This window comes from Bufo bufo, chromosome 4, assembly GCF_905171765.1.
Source record: "Bufo bufo chromosome 4, aBufBuf1.1, whole genome shotgun sequence".
Lineage (NCBI taxonomy): Eukaryota > Metazoa > Chordata > Amphibia > Anura > Bufonidae > Bufo > Bufo bufo.
Window position 1 is genome coordinate 511,689,411 of NC_053392.1, and position 18,779 is coordinate 511,708,189.

General features: G+C 45.3%; 1 protein-coding gene across 1 annotated transcript in view; it reads left to right on the forward strand.

The window, feature by feature from the left end:
• CFAP61 (cilia and flagella associated protein 61) overlaps positions 1-18,779 on the forward strand; it is a 320,844-nt gene that overhangs the window by 17,440 nt on the left and 284,625 nt on the right. Inside the window, exons 6-7 of the mRNA XM_040429693.1 lie at positions 1,164-1,284; positions 10,411-10,543. Of these exons, the coding sequence (XP_040285627.1) occupies positions 1,164-1,284; positions 10,411-10,543 (254 nt within the window). The remainder of the gene's footprint in view (positions 1-1,163; positions 1,285-10,410; positions 10,544-18,779) is intronic.

The following is an 18,779-nucleotide window of genomic DNA, read 5'->3' on the forward strand; positions in this document are numbered from 1 at the left end:
GGCTGGGTTCACACGGGCGTTGCGGGAACATGTGCGATTTTTTCCCCGTGAGTGCAAAGCGTTTTGCAGGCGCGTGAGAAAAATTGGCATGTTTGGTACCCAGACCCGAAACAATTGCGGGCAAGAAAATGCATTTTCTATGAGAGTGCCGGCGATGTGCGGCCTGCAAAATGCGGAACGCACATTGCCGGTGTCCGTGTTTTGCGGATCCGCAATTTGCGGATCTTCAAAACACATACGGACGTGTGAATGGACCTTAAGGGCACACGAGCGTAAGGGCTAAGTGCCTGTACTGCGGACCGTAAACGGTTGGTCCACAATACACTAGCCGTGTCCACGCGGTGGTGCGGATGCAGACCTATTGACTTGAATGGGTCCGCAATCCGTAAGATAGGACCGAAGATAGTACATCTTTTGCAGAGTGGAAGCACGGATCGGGAGCCCATGGAAGTACTACGAAGCGCTTCCGTGGGCTTTCAAGTCCGTGCCTCCGCAATCTCGAAAAGATAGAACATGTTCTATCTTTGGCCGTAACTTGCGGATAGCGGACCCATTCAAATCAATGGGCCGCTTGAAATCCTTGAAAAAAATCAGCCGGTGTTTCATTAGTGAAGATGTCCGTGAAGAATCCATGTTTGGCCATGTGTCCGTTTTTTACCCCCTATGTGTCATTCATACTCCACGGATGCTGCGCAGCTGAAAATTATTTCCAGAGCATCTCCAGTGAAAAAACGGACGCAACATGGATGCCATAGACTTCAATGGGCGTGTTTGGTCTGCATCACGAACCAAAGTAGTGCATGTCTCCGTGATTTTTTCCACTGTAAAAATATACTGATGTGTGAACAGACACATTGAAATAAATGGGTACGTGTGCTGTCCATGGAAAATGCGGACAGCATACATCCGTGAAAAACGGGAAACGTGAACGAGGCCTTACAATCATTGCTGGCATTGCGGGGACACACCCTATTGACAAGTAGAAGGGTAAGGGCCATTTATCAAGTCATACATTTTCAGTTGGACTAGGAAAGGGTTGGTACAAGGCAGAGTTCTTAGAAAAATGCTCCAGAATCCTTATATTTTGGGGAAATACAAGTTGCTGTGTGTTTGCTATCACTTACCGTTTATTTTAATCTTCCTTTGTGTTTTAATCTTCCCAGCTCCTGCCTTAGCATCTGTATTTGAACCTGTCGGGACCATTCCAGGGTCACAAGCTACTGAGAAATTGTACATTTGTCCCAGACACAGGCACTGTCCCCAACTCCATATCCGGACAGCTAGGTATCTTTATATATATTTTCTGGAGGGGTGGGGGGGGAAGTGGAGTTCTAACTTTTTGGCAGTTTTAGGTAAACAGCCCAAACCTTCGAACCATGAGTTCCTCTGGGCCTCCAAATATCTTAAGGGGAATGTGTCATCAGAAAATGACCTATTGTTTAAATCACATTTTCATGTTAAACATATTTTTTAAGAATTTCAGGTGATGTTATTTTTAATTGTCTATGTGAATATCTATATAAAAAAAAACATAAAATCCTGCAGTTTTCGCACTGGCCACTTATCTTAATAACAGGCACCGCGTCTTGGTCTGCACAGATCACTTTACCGCAGTTATTTGCTCATCATTACAGTGAGAGATATCACCTATATATACAGATAACACAGGATTCATTTTCTGCTCCCTCCTGAAATCTGCACAGGTCACAGAGCATGTCTAGAAAACTCTCCCATATGTCAGCGAGTCCTGCCCACTGTGTTCATGGCCCATGTGGCTGCTGTAAAGCATATCTCTGCTGTTAACAACGGCTTGGATAAGATGGCAGACCCCATAATCATGTTCAGGAAATAGAATGCAAACATCTGCAATCAGAAAACAAAAGCAGATTAGAAAAAAAGTATATTTTTCAGTATCTGGTTTTAAGGCCTCTTTCACACGGGCGTCATGGTTTTGGGCCGGATGAGATGCGGGTGCATTGCGGGAAAATGCGCGGTGCGTTTTGCACGCGCGTGAGAAAAATCGGCATGTTTGGTACCCAGACCCGAACCCGGACTTCTTCACAGAAGTTTGGGTTAGGTGTTGTGTAGATTTTATTATTTTCCCTTATAACATGGCTATAAGGGAAAATAATAGCATTCTGAATACAGAATGCATAGTACAATAGGGCTGGAGGGGTTAAAAAAAATTAATAAAATTATTTAACTCACCTTAATCCACTTGTTCGCGCAGCCCGGCTTCTCTTCTGTCTTCATCTTTGAGGAATAAGACCTTTGATGACGTCACTGCGCTCATCACATGGTCCATCATATGATCTTTTTACCATGGTGATGGATCATGTGATGAGCGCAGTGACGTCACCACAGGTCCTTTTCCTACTGCACAGCAAAGATGAAGACAGAAGAGAAGCCGGGCTGCGCGAGCAAGTGGATTAAGGTGAGTTAAATTTTTTTTTTTTTTTTTTTAACCCCTCCAGCCCTATTGTACTATGCATTCTGTATTAAGAATGCTATTATTTTCCATTATAACCATGTTATAAGTGAAAATAATAATGATCGGGTCCCCATCCCGATCGTCTCCTAGCAACCGTGCGTGAAAATCGCACCGCATCCGCACTTGCTTGCGAATGCTTGCGATTTTCACGCAGCCCTATTCACTTCTATGGGGCCTGCGTTGCGTGAAAAACGCAAAAAATAGAGCATGCTGCGATTTTCACGCAACGCACAAGTGATGCGTGAAAATCACCGCTCATCTGCACAGCCCCATAGAAATGAATGGGTCCGGATTCAGTGCGGGTGCAATGCGTTCACCTCACACATTGCACCCTCGCGGAAATCTCGCCCGTGTGAAAGGGGCCTAACTGGTAGAAACAAATTTCGGTGACAGTTTCCCTTTAACCCCTTCAGGACATTTGCTGTCCATGTATGGCGGAAGTCCCTGTCTTTAAATATGGCGCCTGCTAAAAAATGCAAAAAGCGTCATAGCAACCAGGTTTCTGCTGTTATACGTAGCAGAGACCGGAGGCTAATGTCTGCGATTGGTGATAATGCTGATTGCAGACATTCAACCACTCAGATACAGTGGTCAAAAGTGCCCATGGCATCTGAGCAGTGAAAATGTGGGAACCACGTGCGACCCGGGCCAGTAGGGCCCCTTTCACACGAGCGAGTATTCCGCGCGGATGCGATGCGGGAGGTGAACGCATTGCACCCGCACTGAATACCGACCCATTCATTTCTATGGGGCTGTTCACATGAGCGGTGATTTTCACGCATCACTTGTGCGTTGCGTGAAAATTTGCAGCATGCTCCTCTTTGTGCGTTTTTCACGTAACGCAGGCCCCATAGAAGTGAATGGGGTTGCGTGAAAATCGCAAGCATCCGCAAGCAAGTGTGGATGCGGTGCGATTTTCACGCACGGTTGCTATGAGACGATCGGGATGGAGACCCGATCATTATTATTTTCCCTTATAACATGGTTATAAGGGAAAATAATAGCATTCTGAATACAGAATGCATAGTAAAACATCGCTGGAGGGGTTAAAAAATAAATAAATAATAATTTAACTCACCTTGGTCCACTTGATCGCGTAGCCGGCATCTCCTTCTGGCTTCATCTGATCTCTGTGCAGCAACAGGACCTTTGGTGACGTCATTCCGGTCATCACATGGTCCATCACCATGGTAAAAGATCATGTGATGGATCATGTGATGACCGGAATGACGTCACTGAAGGTCCTGTTACTGTACAGAGATCAGATGAAGCCAGAAGGAGATGCCGGGCCGCGAACAAGTGGACTAAGGTGAGTTAAATTTTTTAAAAAAAATTTTTTAACCCCTCCAGCGATGTTTTACTATGCATTCTGTATTCAGAATGCTATTATTTTCCCTTATAACCATGTTATAAGGGAAAATAATACTATCTACAGAACACCGATCCCAAGCCCGAACTTCTGTGAAGAAGTTCGGGTTTGGGTACCAAACACGCGCGATTTTTCTCACGCGAGTGCAAAACGCATTACAATGTTTCGCACTCGTGCGGAAAAATCGCGGGTGTTCCCGTAACGCACCCGCACATTTTCCCGCAACGCCCGTGTGAAAGGGGCCTAACAGCCTCACTCAGCTGAGATCGGGGAAGTCGTTACATTGCAGTGATAGCACAAAGCCTGCGGGAGGCTCTGATGCCTATCGCTGGTATACTCTAATACAGGCCTAAGTTCAAATCACCCAAAATTAGAATTAAAATAAACAGACAATGAAAAAAAATCATAGGCATTGCCACGTCTGAAAACATCCGTAGTATTAAATTAAAATATTTATCCCATATAGCAAATGGTGTAACGGGAAACAAATTTAAAATGGCCAATTCACCATTTTTTGTCACTTCACCTTCACAAAAAAAATTGGAATAAAAATGACGGAAAAGTCCTACCTCAAAATGGTATCACTGAAAAGTACACATTGCCCTGCAAAAAACAAGCTCTCACACAGATTAAATATAAAAAAGTTATGGGGGGGTCAGAATATGGTGATAAAAAGAATAGGGTGATAAAAAAAAATTCAAAATTTTGCATTTTTTTTGTATTAAAACACAATAAAAACTATATAAATGTTGTAATGTTGTAAATGTACTGACCCAGATAATGAAAGGCACAGGTCAGGAATGACATAAAAACTAAACCTGTAAAACTGTGGCAGAATTGCGTTTTTTTTCCCTTTCCGCCCCATTTGGAATATTTTTCCAGCTTCTCACTACATTGTATGCAATATTAAATGGTGCTGGTATAAATTACAACTTGTCCCACACAATACAAGCTCTCATACAGCTCCGTGAACGAAACGTTAAAAAAGTTGTGGCTCTGGGAAAACAGGGAGTAAAAAATGAAAACGCAAAAACTGAAAATTTCCTGGTCCTGAAGAGGTTCACATGGGGGAGGGGGGGGTGGTATTTACTAAGACTGTTTCATATGCCATGGAGGCGCAGGCCTCATTAACATCAGTTGCTTAGTTGTTTGTTTAGCTCTCATGTCCTCCTTCCCTTTCATTGTGGTGAACTCTGATATTTACTGAACACTGATTGTCTTATTTAATCTGTGCTCAATAAAAATGAGATAAAAAGAGGGCTGGCCACTTGGCTGAGCTGTCATTTGGCTAGAGTACTAATTTATGTTGCCCTTTGCTCTAGTTTCACATTTATGTGCACATATACCTGTGTATATCCACCTGCCCACATGTAAAGCTATAGGTAAGTCCACACCTGACCGTGTGGCCGTAGCCTAAAACCACCATAAAGCCTTTTATAATAAAGTCCTTAGGCCTACTTCACATATGTCTGGTGATTAGGCTCAGTTTTCCTCCAGCGTTGTGTAGAAAAAGCTGGAGGTTAACTAAACCTAGAACTGATGTCATAGTTTTCTATGGGATTGTTCATATTCATCCGACGCCGTAGTCGTGATGCCGGATGTAAATTAGCTCCGAACCAGAAAATACTGCAGGCTTCTATTTTCTGCCTGTAGACCTGTGCACTAAGGGCACTATACGTACAGTGCCTTCAACTCCTTGAACTTTTCCACAGGTCAGGGATAACGTTGTGCAGAAGTGTAAAGCAGGGTTAGGTTATAAATAAAAAAAATCCCAAGCTCTGAACATCTCACAGAGCAATGTTTAATCCATCATCCAAAAATGTAAGGCATATGGCACATCTGCAAACCTACCAAGACATGGCCGTCCACCTAAACTCACAGCCCAGACAAGGAGAGCACTATTAGAGAAGCAGCCAAGAGGCCCATGGTCACTCTGGAGGAGCTGCAGAGATCCACAGCTCAGGTTGGAGAATCTGTCCACAGGACAACTATTAGTCGTGTCTCCACAAATCTGGCCTTCATGGAACAGTGGCAAGAAGAAAGCCATTTTTGAAAGCAAGCCATAAGAAGTCCCATTTGCAGTTTGCCACAAGCCATGTAGGGGACGCAGCAAACATGTGAAAGAAGGTGCTCTGGTCAGATGAGACCTGAGTTGAACTTTTTGGCCTAAATGCAAAACGCTATGTGTGGAGGAAAACGAACACTGCACATCACCCTGAACACACCATCCCTGCCGTGAAACTTGGTGGTGGCAGCCTCATGCTGTGGGGATGCTTTTCTTCAGCAGGGACAGGGAAGCTCATCAGTGTTAGGCCACATGCACACGGCCATTGTGCGGCAATTTTCAACTTGAATGGGTCTGTGATCCGTCCGCACCGCAAAAAAATAGAATGGGTTCACCGCAAGTGAATGGGTTCGCATCCGTGATGCGGGGAGCACACGGCCGGTGCCCACATATTGCGGACCCACTGATTGCGGGCCGCAATTCAGCCATGGCCGGGCAACAGCCGTGTGCATAAGGCCTAAATAGGAAGATGGATGGAGCTAAATACGGGGTAATTCTGGAGTAAAACTTGTTAGAGGCTGCAAAAGACTTGAGACTATGGCGGAGGTTCACCTTCCAGCTGGACAACGACCCTAAACAGACAGCCAGAGCTATAATGGAAAGGTTTAGATCAAAGCATATTCATGTGTTAGAATGGCCCAGTCAAAGTCCAGACCTAAATCCCATTTGCAATCTGTGGCAAGACTTAAAAATTGCTGTTCACGGACACTCTCCATCCAATCTGACTGAGCTTGAACTATTTTGCAAAAAAGAATGGACAAAGATTTCAGTTTCTAGATGTGCAAAGCTGGTAGAGACATACCCCAGAAGACTACAAATGCACGCCACAATTTCCAGATTTTTATTTATAACATAGTAACATAGTACATAAGGCCGAAAAAAGACATCTGTCCATCCAGTTCGGCCTGTTATCCTGCAAGTTGATCCAGAGGAAGGCAAAAAAAACCTGTGAGGTAGAAGCCAATTTTCCCCACTTAAGGGGAATAAAATATTCCTTCCCGACTCCAATCAGGCAATCAGAATAACTCCCTGGATCAACGACCCCTCTCTAGTAGCTATAGCCTGTAATATTATTACACTCCAGAAATACATCCAGGCCCCTCTTGAATTCCTTTATTGTACTCACCATCACCACCTCCTCAGGCAGAGAGTTCCATAGTCTCACTGCTCTTACCGTAAAGAATCCTCTTCTATGTTTGTGTACAAACCTTCTTTCCTCCAGACGCAGAGGATGTCCCCTCATCACAGTCACAGTCCTGGGGATAAATAGATGATGGGAGAGATCTCTGTACTGATCCCTGATATATTTATACATAGTAATTAGATCTCCCCTCAGTCGTCTTTTTTCTAACGTGAATAACCATAATTTTGATAATCTTTCAGGGTACTGTAGTTGCCCCATTCCAGTTATTACTTTAGTTGCCCTCCTCTGGACCCTCTCCAGCTCTGCTATATCTGCCTTGTTTACAGGAGCCCAGAACTGTACACAGTACTCCATGTACTGTAAGGAATATTGAAAACCATGTATGATTATCTTTTCATTTTACATATTCTTGCTACTTTGCGTTGGTCTATCACATAAATTCCCAATAAAATACAATTTAGTTTCTGGGTGTAAGGTGGAAAAGTTCAAGAGGTATGAAACTGAATATAACCAAGCCAGTATCTCATCTGCTGACAGCTGTTTCGAGGTGATTGCCCCTCATCAGTGCAGAGCAGAGAGAACGGACTTAGGCCTCATGCACACGGCCGTGTTCCGTGGCCGTGAGCGGTCCGTGGTAACACGGCCTGGATTCCTGTTGAGAGCAGGAGCGCACGGCGTCATTAGTTGCTATGACGCCGTGCGCTTCATGCCGCCGCTGGACTACAGTAATACACTCGTATAGTAACCAATGACGCCGTGCGCTCCTGCTCTCAACAGGAATCCAGGCCGTGTTACCACGGACTGCTCTCGGCCACGGAACACGGCCATGTGCATGAGGCCTTAACTGGGTGAGAGGCCTTTGTCAGTATCCTGGGAGTACTATTTCTCCTTGTTCCCAGATGAGCATTGCATGGCCTACAAGACTCTTTATGCCTGCTAGACGTCCTCGGCAAGGAGAAGTAGTACCCCCTGAATCAGTAATATGAAGTACAGTAAATTATCTGTGTGAAAAAAAAATGTGCATGGCCTCTCCAGTACAGACTATATACTATTGTATGTTTTAAACTTTTATAAGTTACAGAATTTCTTTTGTGAGGTTTTCACCACATGAGGGTGCTGTGGTCCTTTCATAAGTCCTGTCTGCACCGCATTTCCTAGAAGAGAACCAAACAAGTACATTTCTGCTAGAAGTATATCATAGATATTACAATTGAGTTTATTAGAGTCGTCATACTAAGTATTAATGACATGTTTATAAAGTCAGAACTCAGGGACATCGGGTTTGATGTTTTCTAAAATAAAAGTCTTTTTTTTTAAAATAATTTAGCCTTGGGTAACAACAATTATTTTATTGGATTTATTTATTTTTGTTTTTTGTTTTATTGATTTAGTTCTCTCTTCTTTGGTAATACAATAAAAAAGGAACACCAATAATTAAAGAGTCAATCCGCCGCGTGTCCACTGGTTCCGGTATTTGGGAATACCAGTAGCAGAATTTCTGTTGTCCAGCACAATTCAATGCTGACCCCCGAAACATTTAGCAAAAAAAAATTCAGGGCTACACATGTCTGGACTCTGTGCGCCTGGACTTACCAGTATTGTATGCCACTTCTTTGGCATGAAAAAGTTGCAAACTGTGGGCCAGATTTATCATTAGCTCAAGTCAAAATAATGGAGTGGAAAAAGTCGCAAATTTTTTGCACAATCGCTAAAACTGCGCAAAATTTTTCGACTTTTATTGGCTCTGCGCTATGCTCTCCAGTTTTCTGAAAGTGGGCGTGTTTTCTTATGTAAATGAATCTCTAGACAGATTTACTATTGCGACAATTTAAAAAAGTCACAAAAAAATTGCGCTATTTCACTCCAGTGAGGACCATGCTCATCTTATGCGACTTTTTAATAGAACATGCAACTTTTTCGTAAAGACGTGCGACTTTTGTAAAGCCGCTTACTGAAGGATAAACTGCTACCGTCAAACCACATTTATCACAGTATTAAAGGACCATTAATAAATCTGACTTAGCCAAAAGTGACTTTGGACAAATGCAAAAGTGGAGTAAGATGTAAGTGTAATGATAAATCTGGCCCTGTGTGTTTTGTCTCTGCCTTCGCCACTTTCTCCAAAAAAGGGGACATGGCAAGGGAGGGGGCATGGTCAGTGATCCCGCCACATTTATCTTACTTAACGCCAGTTCAGGCGCACGGACTGACGAAGGCTGCACCTATTTTATGATGAGGCGTACACTGCCGTTCTATGATAAATCAGACTCTGTGGGCCAGATTTATCATGACTCTGACAGCTCACTCCACTTTCACATATGGCTAAAGTCAGTTTTAGCCAAGTCAGATTTATGATCGGCCCTTTAAGACTGTAATAAATGTGGTTTGACGGTAGCAGTTTATCCGTCAGTAAGCAGCTTTACAAAAGTCGCACGTTTTTATGAAAAAGTCGCATGTTCTATTAAAAAGTCTCATAAGATAAGCATGGTCCTCACTGGAGTGAAATTGCGACTTTTTTGCGACTTTTTAAATAGTCCCAATAGTAAATCTGTCTAGAGATTAATTTACATAAGAAAACACGCCCACTTTCAGAAAACTGGCGAGCATAGTGCAGAGCAGAAAAAAGTCGCAAATTTGTGCGCAGTTTTAGCGTTTGGGACTTTTTTGGGGACTTTTTCACTCCATTATTCTGACCTGAGCTAATGATAAATCTGGCCCTGTATGTTCTCCTTGTTGGTTTATTCTGTTTTTCTCTCTCAATCCAGAGACATGCTGGAGGAAACCGGACAACCCTCGGGATCGACCTGCAATAAAACTGGCAGACCCCGCCCGCTGCTGCTCTGGTTCTCTCTGGCTGTAGCGGTAACATCACGTCAACAACAGGTAACCTCTGCTGCCAGTCATCGGCCTCAGCGATGCATCTGAGGAGGTCAGTAATTGACCAGTGATGTTGTCACCGTGACATCGCCACTGCGAGTGGGTAAGGAGAACCGGAGCACTGGTGTGGGATCTGTCAGGTAAGTACTTACCAGTTCTTTATTACAGGCGGATCTCGAGGATTGTCCAGTTTCCTCCTGAAACAGGACAACCCCTTTAATTTGGAATTTCTAGCCCCAGTGGGGACAAGTATCATGTGAATGATGACAATCTCTCTACAGCGCTGCGGAATATGTTGGTGCTATAGAGAAATGTATAATAATAAAGGCTAGTTATATAATGCTGCACCTCCCAAATATTTAGTCCCTGCTATGACTAGTTCCTCTAAGTTTTGCATGCTACACATTATATCCTGCTGTGATCTGTACACACTGACGATTCACATTACCATTCTGCTTTCTCAGGGTAGAAGATCATGACGACCTTATACAAATTTTTATGCGCCACAATGATACCCTGAAAGCTACTTACGGAGAATACTTCCTGGCAGAACTTATCAAGGCGCAGGATGAGCACAACCATGCCGTTGTCTGTGAGGTTCGTGAGCTTTGTTCTAGAATATTTTATCCATATTGACTGCGGTAGGATGCGCGGATTTCCTACTATTCCAAATCAAGGACGTGAATTAAAAGACAAATGTGGTTCATCCATGTGACAGTAAACCGATATTACATGTTGTATACTGGTGGTAAATCAGAACCTATATTTCAGTCCAATATACATTAATTATTGCTACAAATCATGTCCGCCACTCCATTCAGCTCTAGGACTGCTGGAGATAGCCGAGTACAGGCGCTCACCTGCCTCTGCAGCCCGATAGAACTGAATAGAGCAGCAGCACGCATGTGTGATCGTCATATCAGTGGAACGGGGGAAACGATCCCCCGTTCTCATTATCAACGGGGGTCCCAGATTCAGGATCCTCGCCGAAGAGACACTTATCCACTATCCTGTAGACAGGGAATACGTTGGGACCTCTTTAATAAGAGTTGTTCTCCAGTTGCTCCTCTATTAGTTTAAATTGTAGTACTATAAAGAATAATTGGGCACCACTAGGGGGGTGTATAGTGAACTAATCAGGTATCCCATATATTATGAAAGAAATTGCGACACATTGTAATATATATATATGTCATAATCAGTAAAGGGATTGTCCCTCCTGTAAATATTATATAGATTATGCAAAATTGACAATATTTTCTATTAGCATGCATAAAAAAATTATCAATTGAATAGTTGTTACATTTACTTATATTGAATGGCGCCACCTGGTGTTTTAAGTGTATATCAATGTGCATGTCCAGCTACTGAGCTGAGTTAGGCCTCATGCACACGACCGGTTTTTTTTCCGGTCCGCAAAAACGGGTTCCGTTTTTCCGTGATCCGTGACCGTTTTTTCGTCCGTGGGTCTTCCTTGATTTTTGGTCTTCCTGGCCGTGCGGAGCCAAACGGATCCGTTCTGAATTACAATACAAGTCAATGAGGACGGATCCGTTTGAAATTGCACCATATTGTGTCAACGTCAAACGGATCCGTCCCCCATTGACTTTCAATGTAAAGTCAGGAGTTTTCACCATGGGAACGCCTCTATGTTAGAAAATACAATCGAATTTGAGTTACATCGTGAAACTCAGATCCGACAGTATATTCTAACACAGAGGCGTTCCCATAGTGATGGGGACGCTTTTAGTTAGAATATACTACGAACTGTGTACATGACTGCCCCCTGCTGCCTGGCAGCACCCGATCTTTTACAGGGGGCTGTGATCAGCACAATTAACCCTTCAGGTGCCGCACTTGAAGGGGTTAATTGTGCGTATCATAGCCCCCTATAAGAGATCAGGGGCTGCCAGGCAGCAGACCCCCCTCCCTCCCCAGTTTGAATATCATTGGTGGCCAGTGTGCGGCCCCCCCCCCGGCTCCCCCTCTATTGTAATATCATTGGTGGCCATTGTGCGCCCCCCGCCCCCCCTCTATTGTAATATCATTGGTGGCCAGTGTGCGACCTCCGTCGGCCCCCCTCCCTCCCTTTATTGTAATATCATTGGTGGCCAGTGTGCGGCCTCCGTCGGCCCCCCTCCCCCCCCCCCCCTCAATTGTAATTTCATTGGTGGCCAGTGTGCGGCCTCCCCTCTCCCCCCCCCCCCCCCCAATCATTGGTGGCAGCGGAGAGTTCCGATCGGAGTCCCAGTTTAATCGCTCTGGGGCTCCGATCGGTAACCATGGCAACCAGGACGCTACGGCAGGCCTGGTTGCCATGGTTACTTAGCAATATTATAATATTAGAAGCATCATACTTACCTGCTGCGCTGTCTGTGACCGGCCGGGAGCTCCTCCTACTGGTAAGTGACAGGTCTGTGCGGCGCATTGCTTAATGATCTGTCACTTACCAGTAGGAGGAGCTCCCGGCAGGTCACAGACAGCGCAGCAGGTAAGTATGATGCTTCTAATATTGTAATATTGCTAAGTAACCATGGCAACCAGGCCTGCCATAGCGTCCTGGTTGCCATGGTTACCGATCGGAGCCCCAGCGATTAAACTGGGACTCCGATCGGAACTCTCCGCTGCCACCAATGATCGGGGGGGGGGGGGGGGAGGGGAGGCCGCACACTGGCCACCAATGATATTAATACAATAGAAGGGGGGGGGGGGAGCGCACACTGGCCACCTATGATATTACAATAGAGGGAGGGGGGGGAGGCCCGCACGCTGGCCACCAATGATATTACAATAAAGGGGGGGGGGGGGCGACGGAGGCCGCACACTGGCCACCAATGATATTACAATTGGGGGGGGGGCGGGGGGGCCGCACACTGGCCACCAATGATATTCAAACTGGGGAGGGAGGGGGGTCTGCCCCCTGCTGCCTGGCAGCCCCTGATCTCTTATAGGGGGCTATGATATGCACAATTAACCCCTCAGGTGCAGCACCTGAGGGGTTAATTGTGCGGATCACAGCCCCCTGTAAGAGATCGGGTGCTGCCAGGCAGCAGGGGGCAGTCATGTACACAGTTCGTAGTATATTCTAACTAGAAGCGTCCCCATCACTATGGGAACGCCTCTGTGTTAGAATATACTGTCGGATATGAGTTTTCACGAAAAAGCTTTTATGCAGACGGATCTTCGGATCCGTCTGTATGAAAGTAACCTACGGCCACGGATCACGGACGCGGATGCCAATCTTGTGTGCATCCGTGTTCTTTCACGGACCCATTGACTTGAATGGGTCCGTGAACCGTTGTCCGTCAAAAAAATAGGACAGGTCATATTTTTTTGACGGACAGGAAACACGGATCACGGATGCGGCTGCAAAACAGTGCATTTTCCGATTTTTCCACAGACCCATTGAAAGTCAATGGGTCCGCGAAAAAAACGGAAAACGGCACAACGGCAACGGATGCACACAACGGTCGTGTGCATGAGGCCTTATTCTCAGCACTTCTGGTCCTCATTCCTATTTTCAGTGTAGTCATCCTCTTTTTACTAAACAGTAGCATATACAAATTGTTTCTATCCTGCTTGTCAGGGAAGGACCAAGTCCTGACACTACAGAATACAGCAAAGAAGAGAAGACCGCGTCTGAGGATTCATTTTTGATCAAGCCAGTACTCTTTCTTTTCACTGCTCCATACTTACAATTAGTGTCTGATTATCTGAAGGGGAACTTAGTAGGGGTTATATTTACAGCTGCTAGAGGTGGAAGGAAACTGACTGGGAAACTTATCGAAGACTAGATTTGCATGTGCCAGAGGGGGAAGAACACTGGCTAAGAAACTAATTGAGGACTATTAGGCTCCATTCACACATCCACAATTCCATTCTGCATTTTGCGGAACGGAATTGCGGACCCATCCATTTCTATGTGCGGCCCCGATCCGGAATTGTGGACCCGCGCTTCCGGGTCCGCAATTCCGATCCTGAAAAAAATAGAACATGTCCTATTCTTGTCTGCAATAGCGGACAAGAATAGGCATATTCTCTTAGTGCCGGCTATGTGCGGTCCGCAAAATGCGGAACGCACATTGCCGCTGTCCGTGTTTTGCGGATCCGTGGATCTGCAAAACACACACGGATGTGTGAATGGACCCTTAGGGGGACATTTATTAATGTCTCTTCATAACTACGGCGGATCCACCATCAGGTATAGGTAAATAGGTAAATGTGCCCCTATATTTTTATATGCCGGAGGTGGAAGGAAACTGACTGGGAAACTTATCGAAGACTAGATTTGCATGTGCCAGAGGGGGAAGAACACTGACTAAGAAACTAATTGAGGACTATTAGGGGGACATTTATTAAACAGAAGTACGTGTTAATTAGGCGTATTTCTGGTGCAGATTGTGGCATAAAGCTCCTTTGCGCCGCAATCTGTGATTTCTCCTACCTCACGCCAGGTCTAAAAAATCTGGCACGGCGTGGGCGGGGAAGGGTGTAGGTGTAGAAAATAGGAACCTGTCTTACATTTAGAAGCGGCAGCGGATCCGCCAAAGTTATATAGAGGCCCGCGTCTCTTCATAACTATGGCGGATGCACCATCAGGTATAGGTTAATAGGTAAATGTGCACCTATATTTTTATATGCCAGAGTTGGAAGGAAACTGACTAAGAAACTTATTGAGGACTATATTTGTATATGCCAGAGGGGGAAGAACACTGAGTAGGGATTTACTGGGAATACTCTTTATAGCTACCAGAGGGGGGAGGAGACTGAATGGTGGTGATGTGGATAGAGTTATGAACAAAAGATAACAGAGAAATTGTTCATGTGACTGCCAAGCTGTCTGCTCATATTATCAGAAGTACTGAGGGGGACACAGATGTAAAAAATGCTAAAAATGTATTTTTTCGGGGAGCAAAAGGTGCAGAATAGTTTAAAATAGTGTGTAATACCCTTTTAAGACCTTTTGATATGAACTTAATTTATGGAATAACCCCTGTAACCTGTCGCTATCCAGCTGGAGAGCTGTAGAAGGAATTCTGTATACCGTACCTCCATTCGGAACCTGTATGGAGAAATAACACCGCTATTATGAGTCCATACACTGAGGGGAGTCATTTTTATCTCTATTAATCAGCTTGTAGCCCTTGAGTGGGTGCACAAAATGCTGATTGTCCTAAAGAGTCTGTAATCTGCGGAAAGAATGTAAATCCTCCTTGTCTTGTACTTGACCATTGACTTTGAGTAATATACTGGAGGTGCACCCGTCCATATTACAGTTTAGATTGCAGTCCTCCTGCTATGGCCTCCTTTCTTCTCAGAGCTGGCTATGCACTTGTGACTTAGGCCTCATGAACATGGCCGTTGTGCTGCCGTTCCGTGCATTGCGGACCACAATATGCGGTCCCCAATCCACGGGCAACGTTCGTGCGGCGGCCGGGACGGATTGAGACCCATTCAACTTGAATGGGTCCGTGATCCGTCCGCTCCGCAAAAAAATAGAACAAGTTCTGTTTTTTTGCGGTGCGGAGGCACGGACAGAAACCCCACGGAAGCGTAGTGCTTTCTTGGGGTTCTGTGCCTCCGTTCTGCACCGCAGCTCCGGATTGCGGACCCATTCAAGTGAATCCGTGATATGGGGAGCACACGGCCGGTGCCTGCATATTGCTGACCCACTGTTAGCGGCGCGCAGTACGGCCACGGCCGGGCAGCAGCCGTGTGCATGAGGCCTTAACCATATGTGCTATGCATATTGGTTTAGGGCTAATTATAACTGACAATGAACCATTAGTGTAATAACCTACTGCAAACAGCAACATAATAAATAATGGATTCCAGTCACCAGCCTCCAGAACTGGAAGGGACAGACATTTCAGGAGGTGGATTCTCACCAGCGCTGCTGTTGTTTGGATAGAGAAGCCCATGTCAGCCAAATATGATGCCAGCTTTCCCTGCCCGGCCTAAGCTGGCAAGTCTTCTTATCACATATGGTAGATGGATTGGTTAATCAACCTCTGCTGAGCATTGGCCCCCGAATTACAGGGCAGCAGCGCCTGAGCTTTTGTTCAGTCCCTGAAATAGGACAAAGCAATTAGTCCGTCTACTGCAGAGGAGAGGAGGAAAGTTAACGCGCTTGTGTTGGATTTTTTACTGCTAAAAATCCAGCTGTGCACCCATTTCTAAAGGACCTCTCTCCTATCCTGACGTGTGTTTTAGTAACTACTTGTTACTAAGTAAAAGGCATCATTTCTTCTCTCTTTTGGGCCGTTTCTCTATTATTCCTACAGGAAATGTATGTATAAATTGCCAGCAGTCTGCAGTAAAGGTCCATCTGAGTGTTACCAGTTCGGGGTGCGTCCCTGTACAGTCCAATACTATCCAGCCAGTGCTGCCTGGGTCAGACTGTGCAGAGACACATCCCCTGACTGGTTACACACTCTTGGATCTATTGCAGACTGCTGGCAATTTTTTCATAAACTTCTAGTAGGAATAATACAGGAATGGCACAATAACCAAAGATGCTCCAGAAATGTTATCACGTGGAGAGTGCAGGTAGTTACTAAAACAGACACTTCAGATGAGGCGACAGGTCCTCTGTAGGGGTTGACTGGTTTTATGAAGAAACTGGAAAACACTTGGAACATTCCTGAAATAAAAAAAATACAACATTACTTAGGCTAGTTGCAGACTAGTGTCAGAGATCCGGCAGTTTGGAAACAGGAAACAGCCTGCCGAATCTCTGCGCATCCCGCTGCACGCAGCAGTTTTCTTCCAGCCGATTCTCAGCATATTTGGCGGAATGCGGCCAGATCTCTGCCGATCCCCATTAAAGTGAATGCCTGCCGGATCTCTGACGCTAGTCTGTAACTAATAAAATAGAAAAGATACAGCGGCTCACCCCCTCTCTATATGGAAAAGGTGCTCTCCCCCAGGTCCCACCCTCAGGACCAGGTAAGAAAATGCGTCCAAACAACAGGTATGGGGGGGCACACTCCAAGAGGAAACACCAGGCAGTATAGTGATTATACACTTTAATGTACTAAAATATTTAAGAACATACCCCTAAAACATAAATAAAATATGGTTCGTACACAGATATAGTTACAAACCAATGTAATGCACACTCAGTCACAATAAACCGCAGTGGAGCCGCGTAATGGCTGATGGTTCCAATCCTATAATGTTCTCCACATTCAATGAGGCTGTCCACAATCTATGATATCCAGCAAGTATTCAGATATTATAATGCTAAGATCAATTGTGTTAAGCAGATGTAGTGGTACTATACAGTTCTCATCCAATAGCCCACCAAACTGTTGATAACAGTGATGTAATACGGGGCCCAATTTAGTCCAGTGCACTTGTAATATATTGCCCGTAGTTGTGGGCTCAATACCGCTTGCACACACAGTACCAATAATATTCACGCTCCAAACTGAGCCCGGTCTTACCCGTCTTCACTGCTTGTCCTGCAGCGTTGGTCTAGGAGGCCGCACACCCGCAGTGTCCCACGTGGTGTGCTTCTGCCTGTACGTGGCGTCCCACGTGACCTAGTAACCAGGGGGACCGGATGCTTGCTCTTATGACGTAGGTATTGTGCGACCGCTTTCAAATCAGCACTGCTTTATCCGCTTTACTTTACTTCCTTGCCGGCTTTCTTTCTTTTCTTTGGCTTTAGGTGGATCAACGCTCACTCTAACAACCGCCAGACGCGTTTCGGGGTCTCACATCCCTTCCTCATCCCGGCAAGGAAGTAAAGTAAAGCGGATAAAGCAGCGCTGATTTGAAAGCGGTCGCACAATACCTATCCGTGATAATCCTGCTATTAAGGGAATCCATATCGGAAATCAGGAGTATGAGTGTGCTGCCTTTGCGGATGGCCTATTAATATATATCACCAATCGCCGTATCTCTCTTCCATGTCTGCAGGCGGAATTGGCTCGTTTTGGGGCATGGTCTAACTTCAAGATCAATATGTCCAAATCTCATGCCCTGAATATCTCCCTAGGGCCGGACTTAGTTGCTTCACTTAAATCCTCCTTCCCTTTTTCCTGGCTTACTAGAGGCGTTACTTACTTAGGGATTAAAATAAGTTCTGTTTTGTCGCACCTGTTTAGAGATAATTTTGCCCCACTTCTGGCTCGATTCCAAAAAGATCTGGACTCGGAAAGACTTTTCATGGTTTGGACGGATCAGCATATTAAAAATGAATCTTTTGCCCAAACTGCTTTACCTCCTGCAGACCATCCCCATCCGGATCCCCCTCTCCTTCTGGACCCAGATTCGCAGATGTTTCCTGAAATTTTTTTGGTCCCCTGGTAAGCCACGAATACGCTGGGAAGTTTTGACTCGCACCAAGGATGCGGGTGGGGTTGGTCTCCCGGACTGTAGGCTATATTACCACTCTACGGCTTATGCCTGGCGTCTGGACATGTTTTGTCTTACCCCCCAGAAAGTGTGGGTTAATACAGCGAGGGACTTGTCACCCTGCGCGTTGACTGCTCCCCCCTGGCTGTGGAATGTTTTAAGGACTCTACGACCCTCTCTCTCTTTTACTTCTAATCATACATTTGCAACATTAGGGGCCATTGGCTCAGAATCTTCTCTCATAGACCCTCAGACACCCTTTACCCCCATTACTGACCAGACTGGCCCACAGGGGAATCCCCCAGTGGGCCCCTGAGAAACGTGGGCCCCCAGTCCACCAGCACAGAATCTGAAATAACATATCAATATAAAAAACTGGGTAGACTATCCAGTTTATTATTATAGACGCATCCAAAGGTTGAGATAGCCTCTAGAAATAAAGGCAGGCCAGCCAGTATCCTCTCTCCCT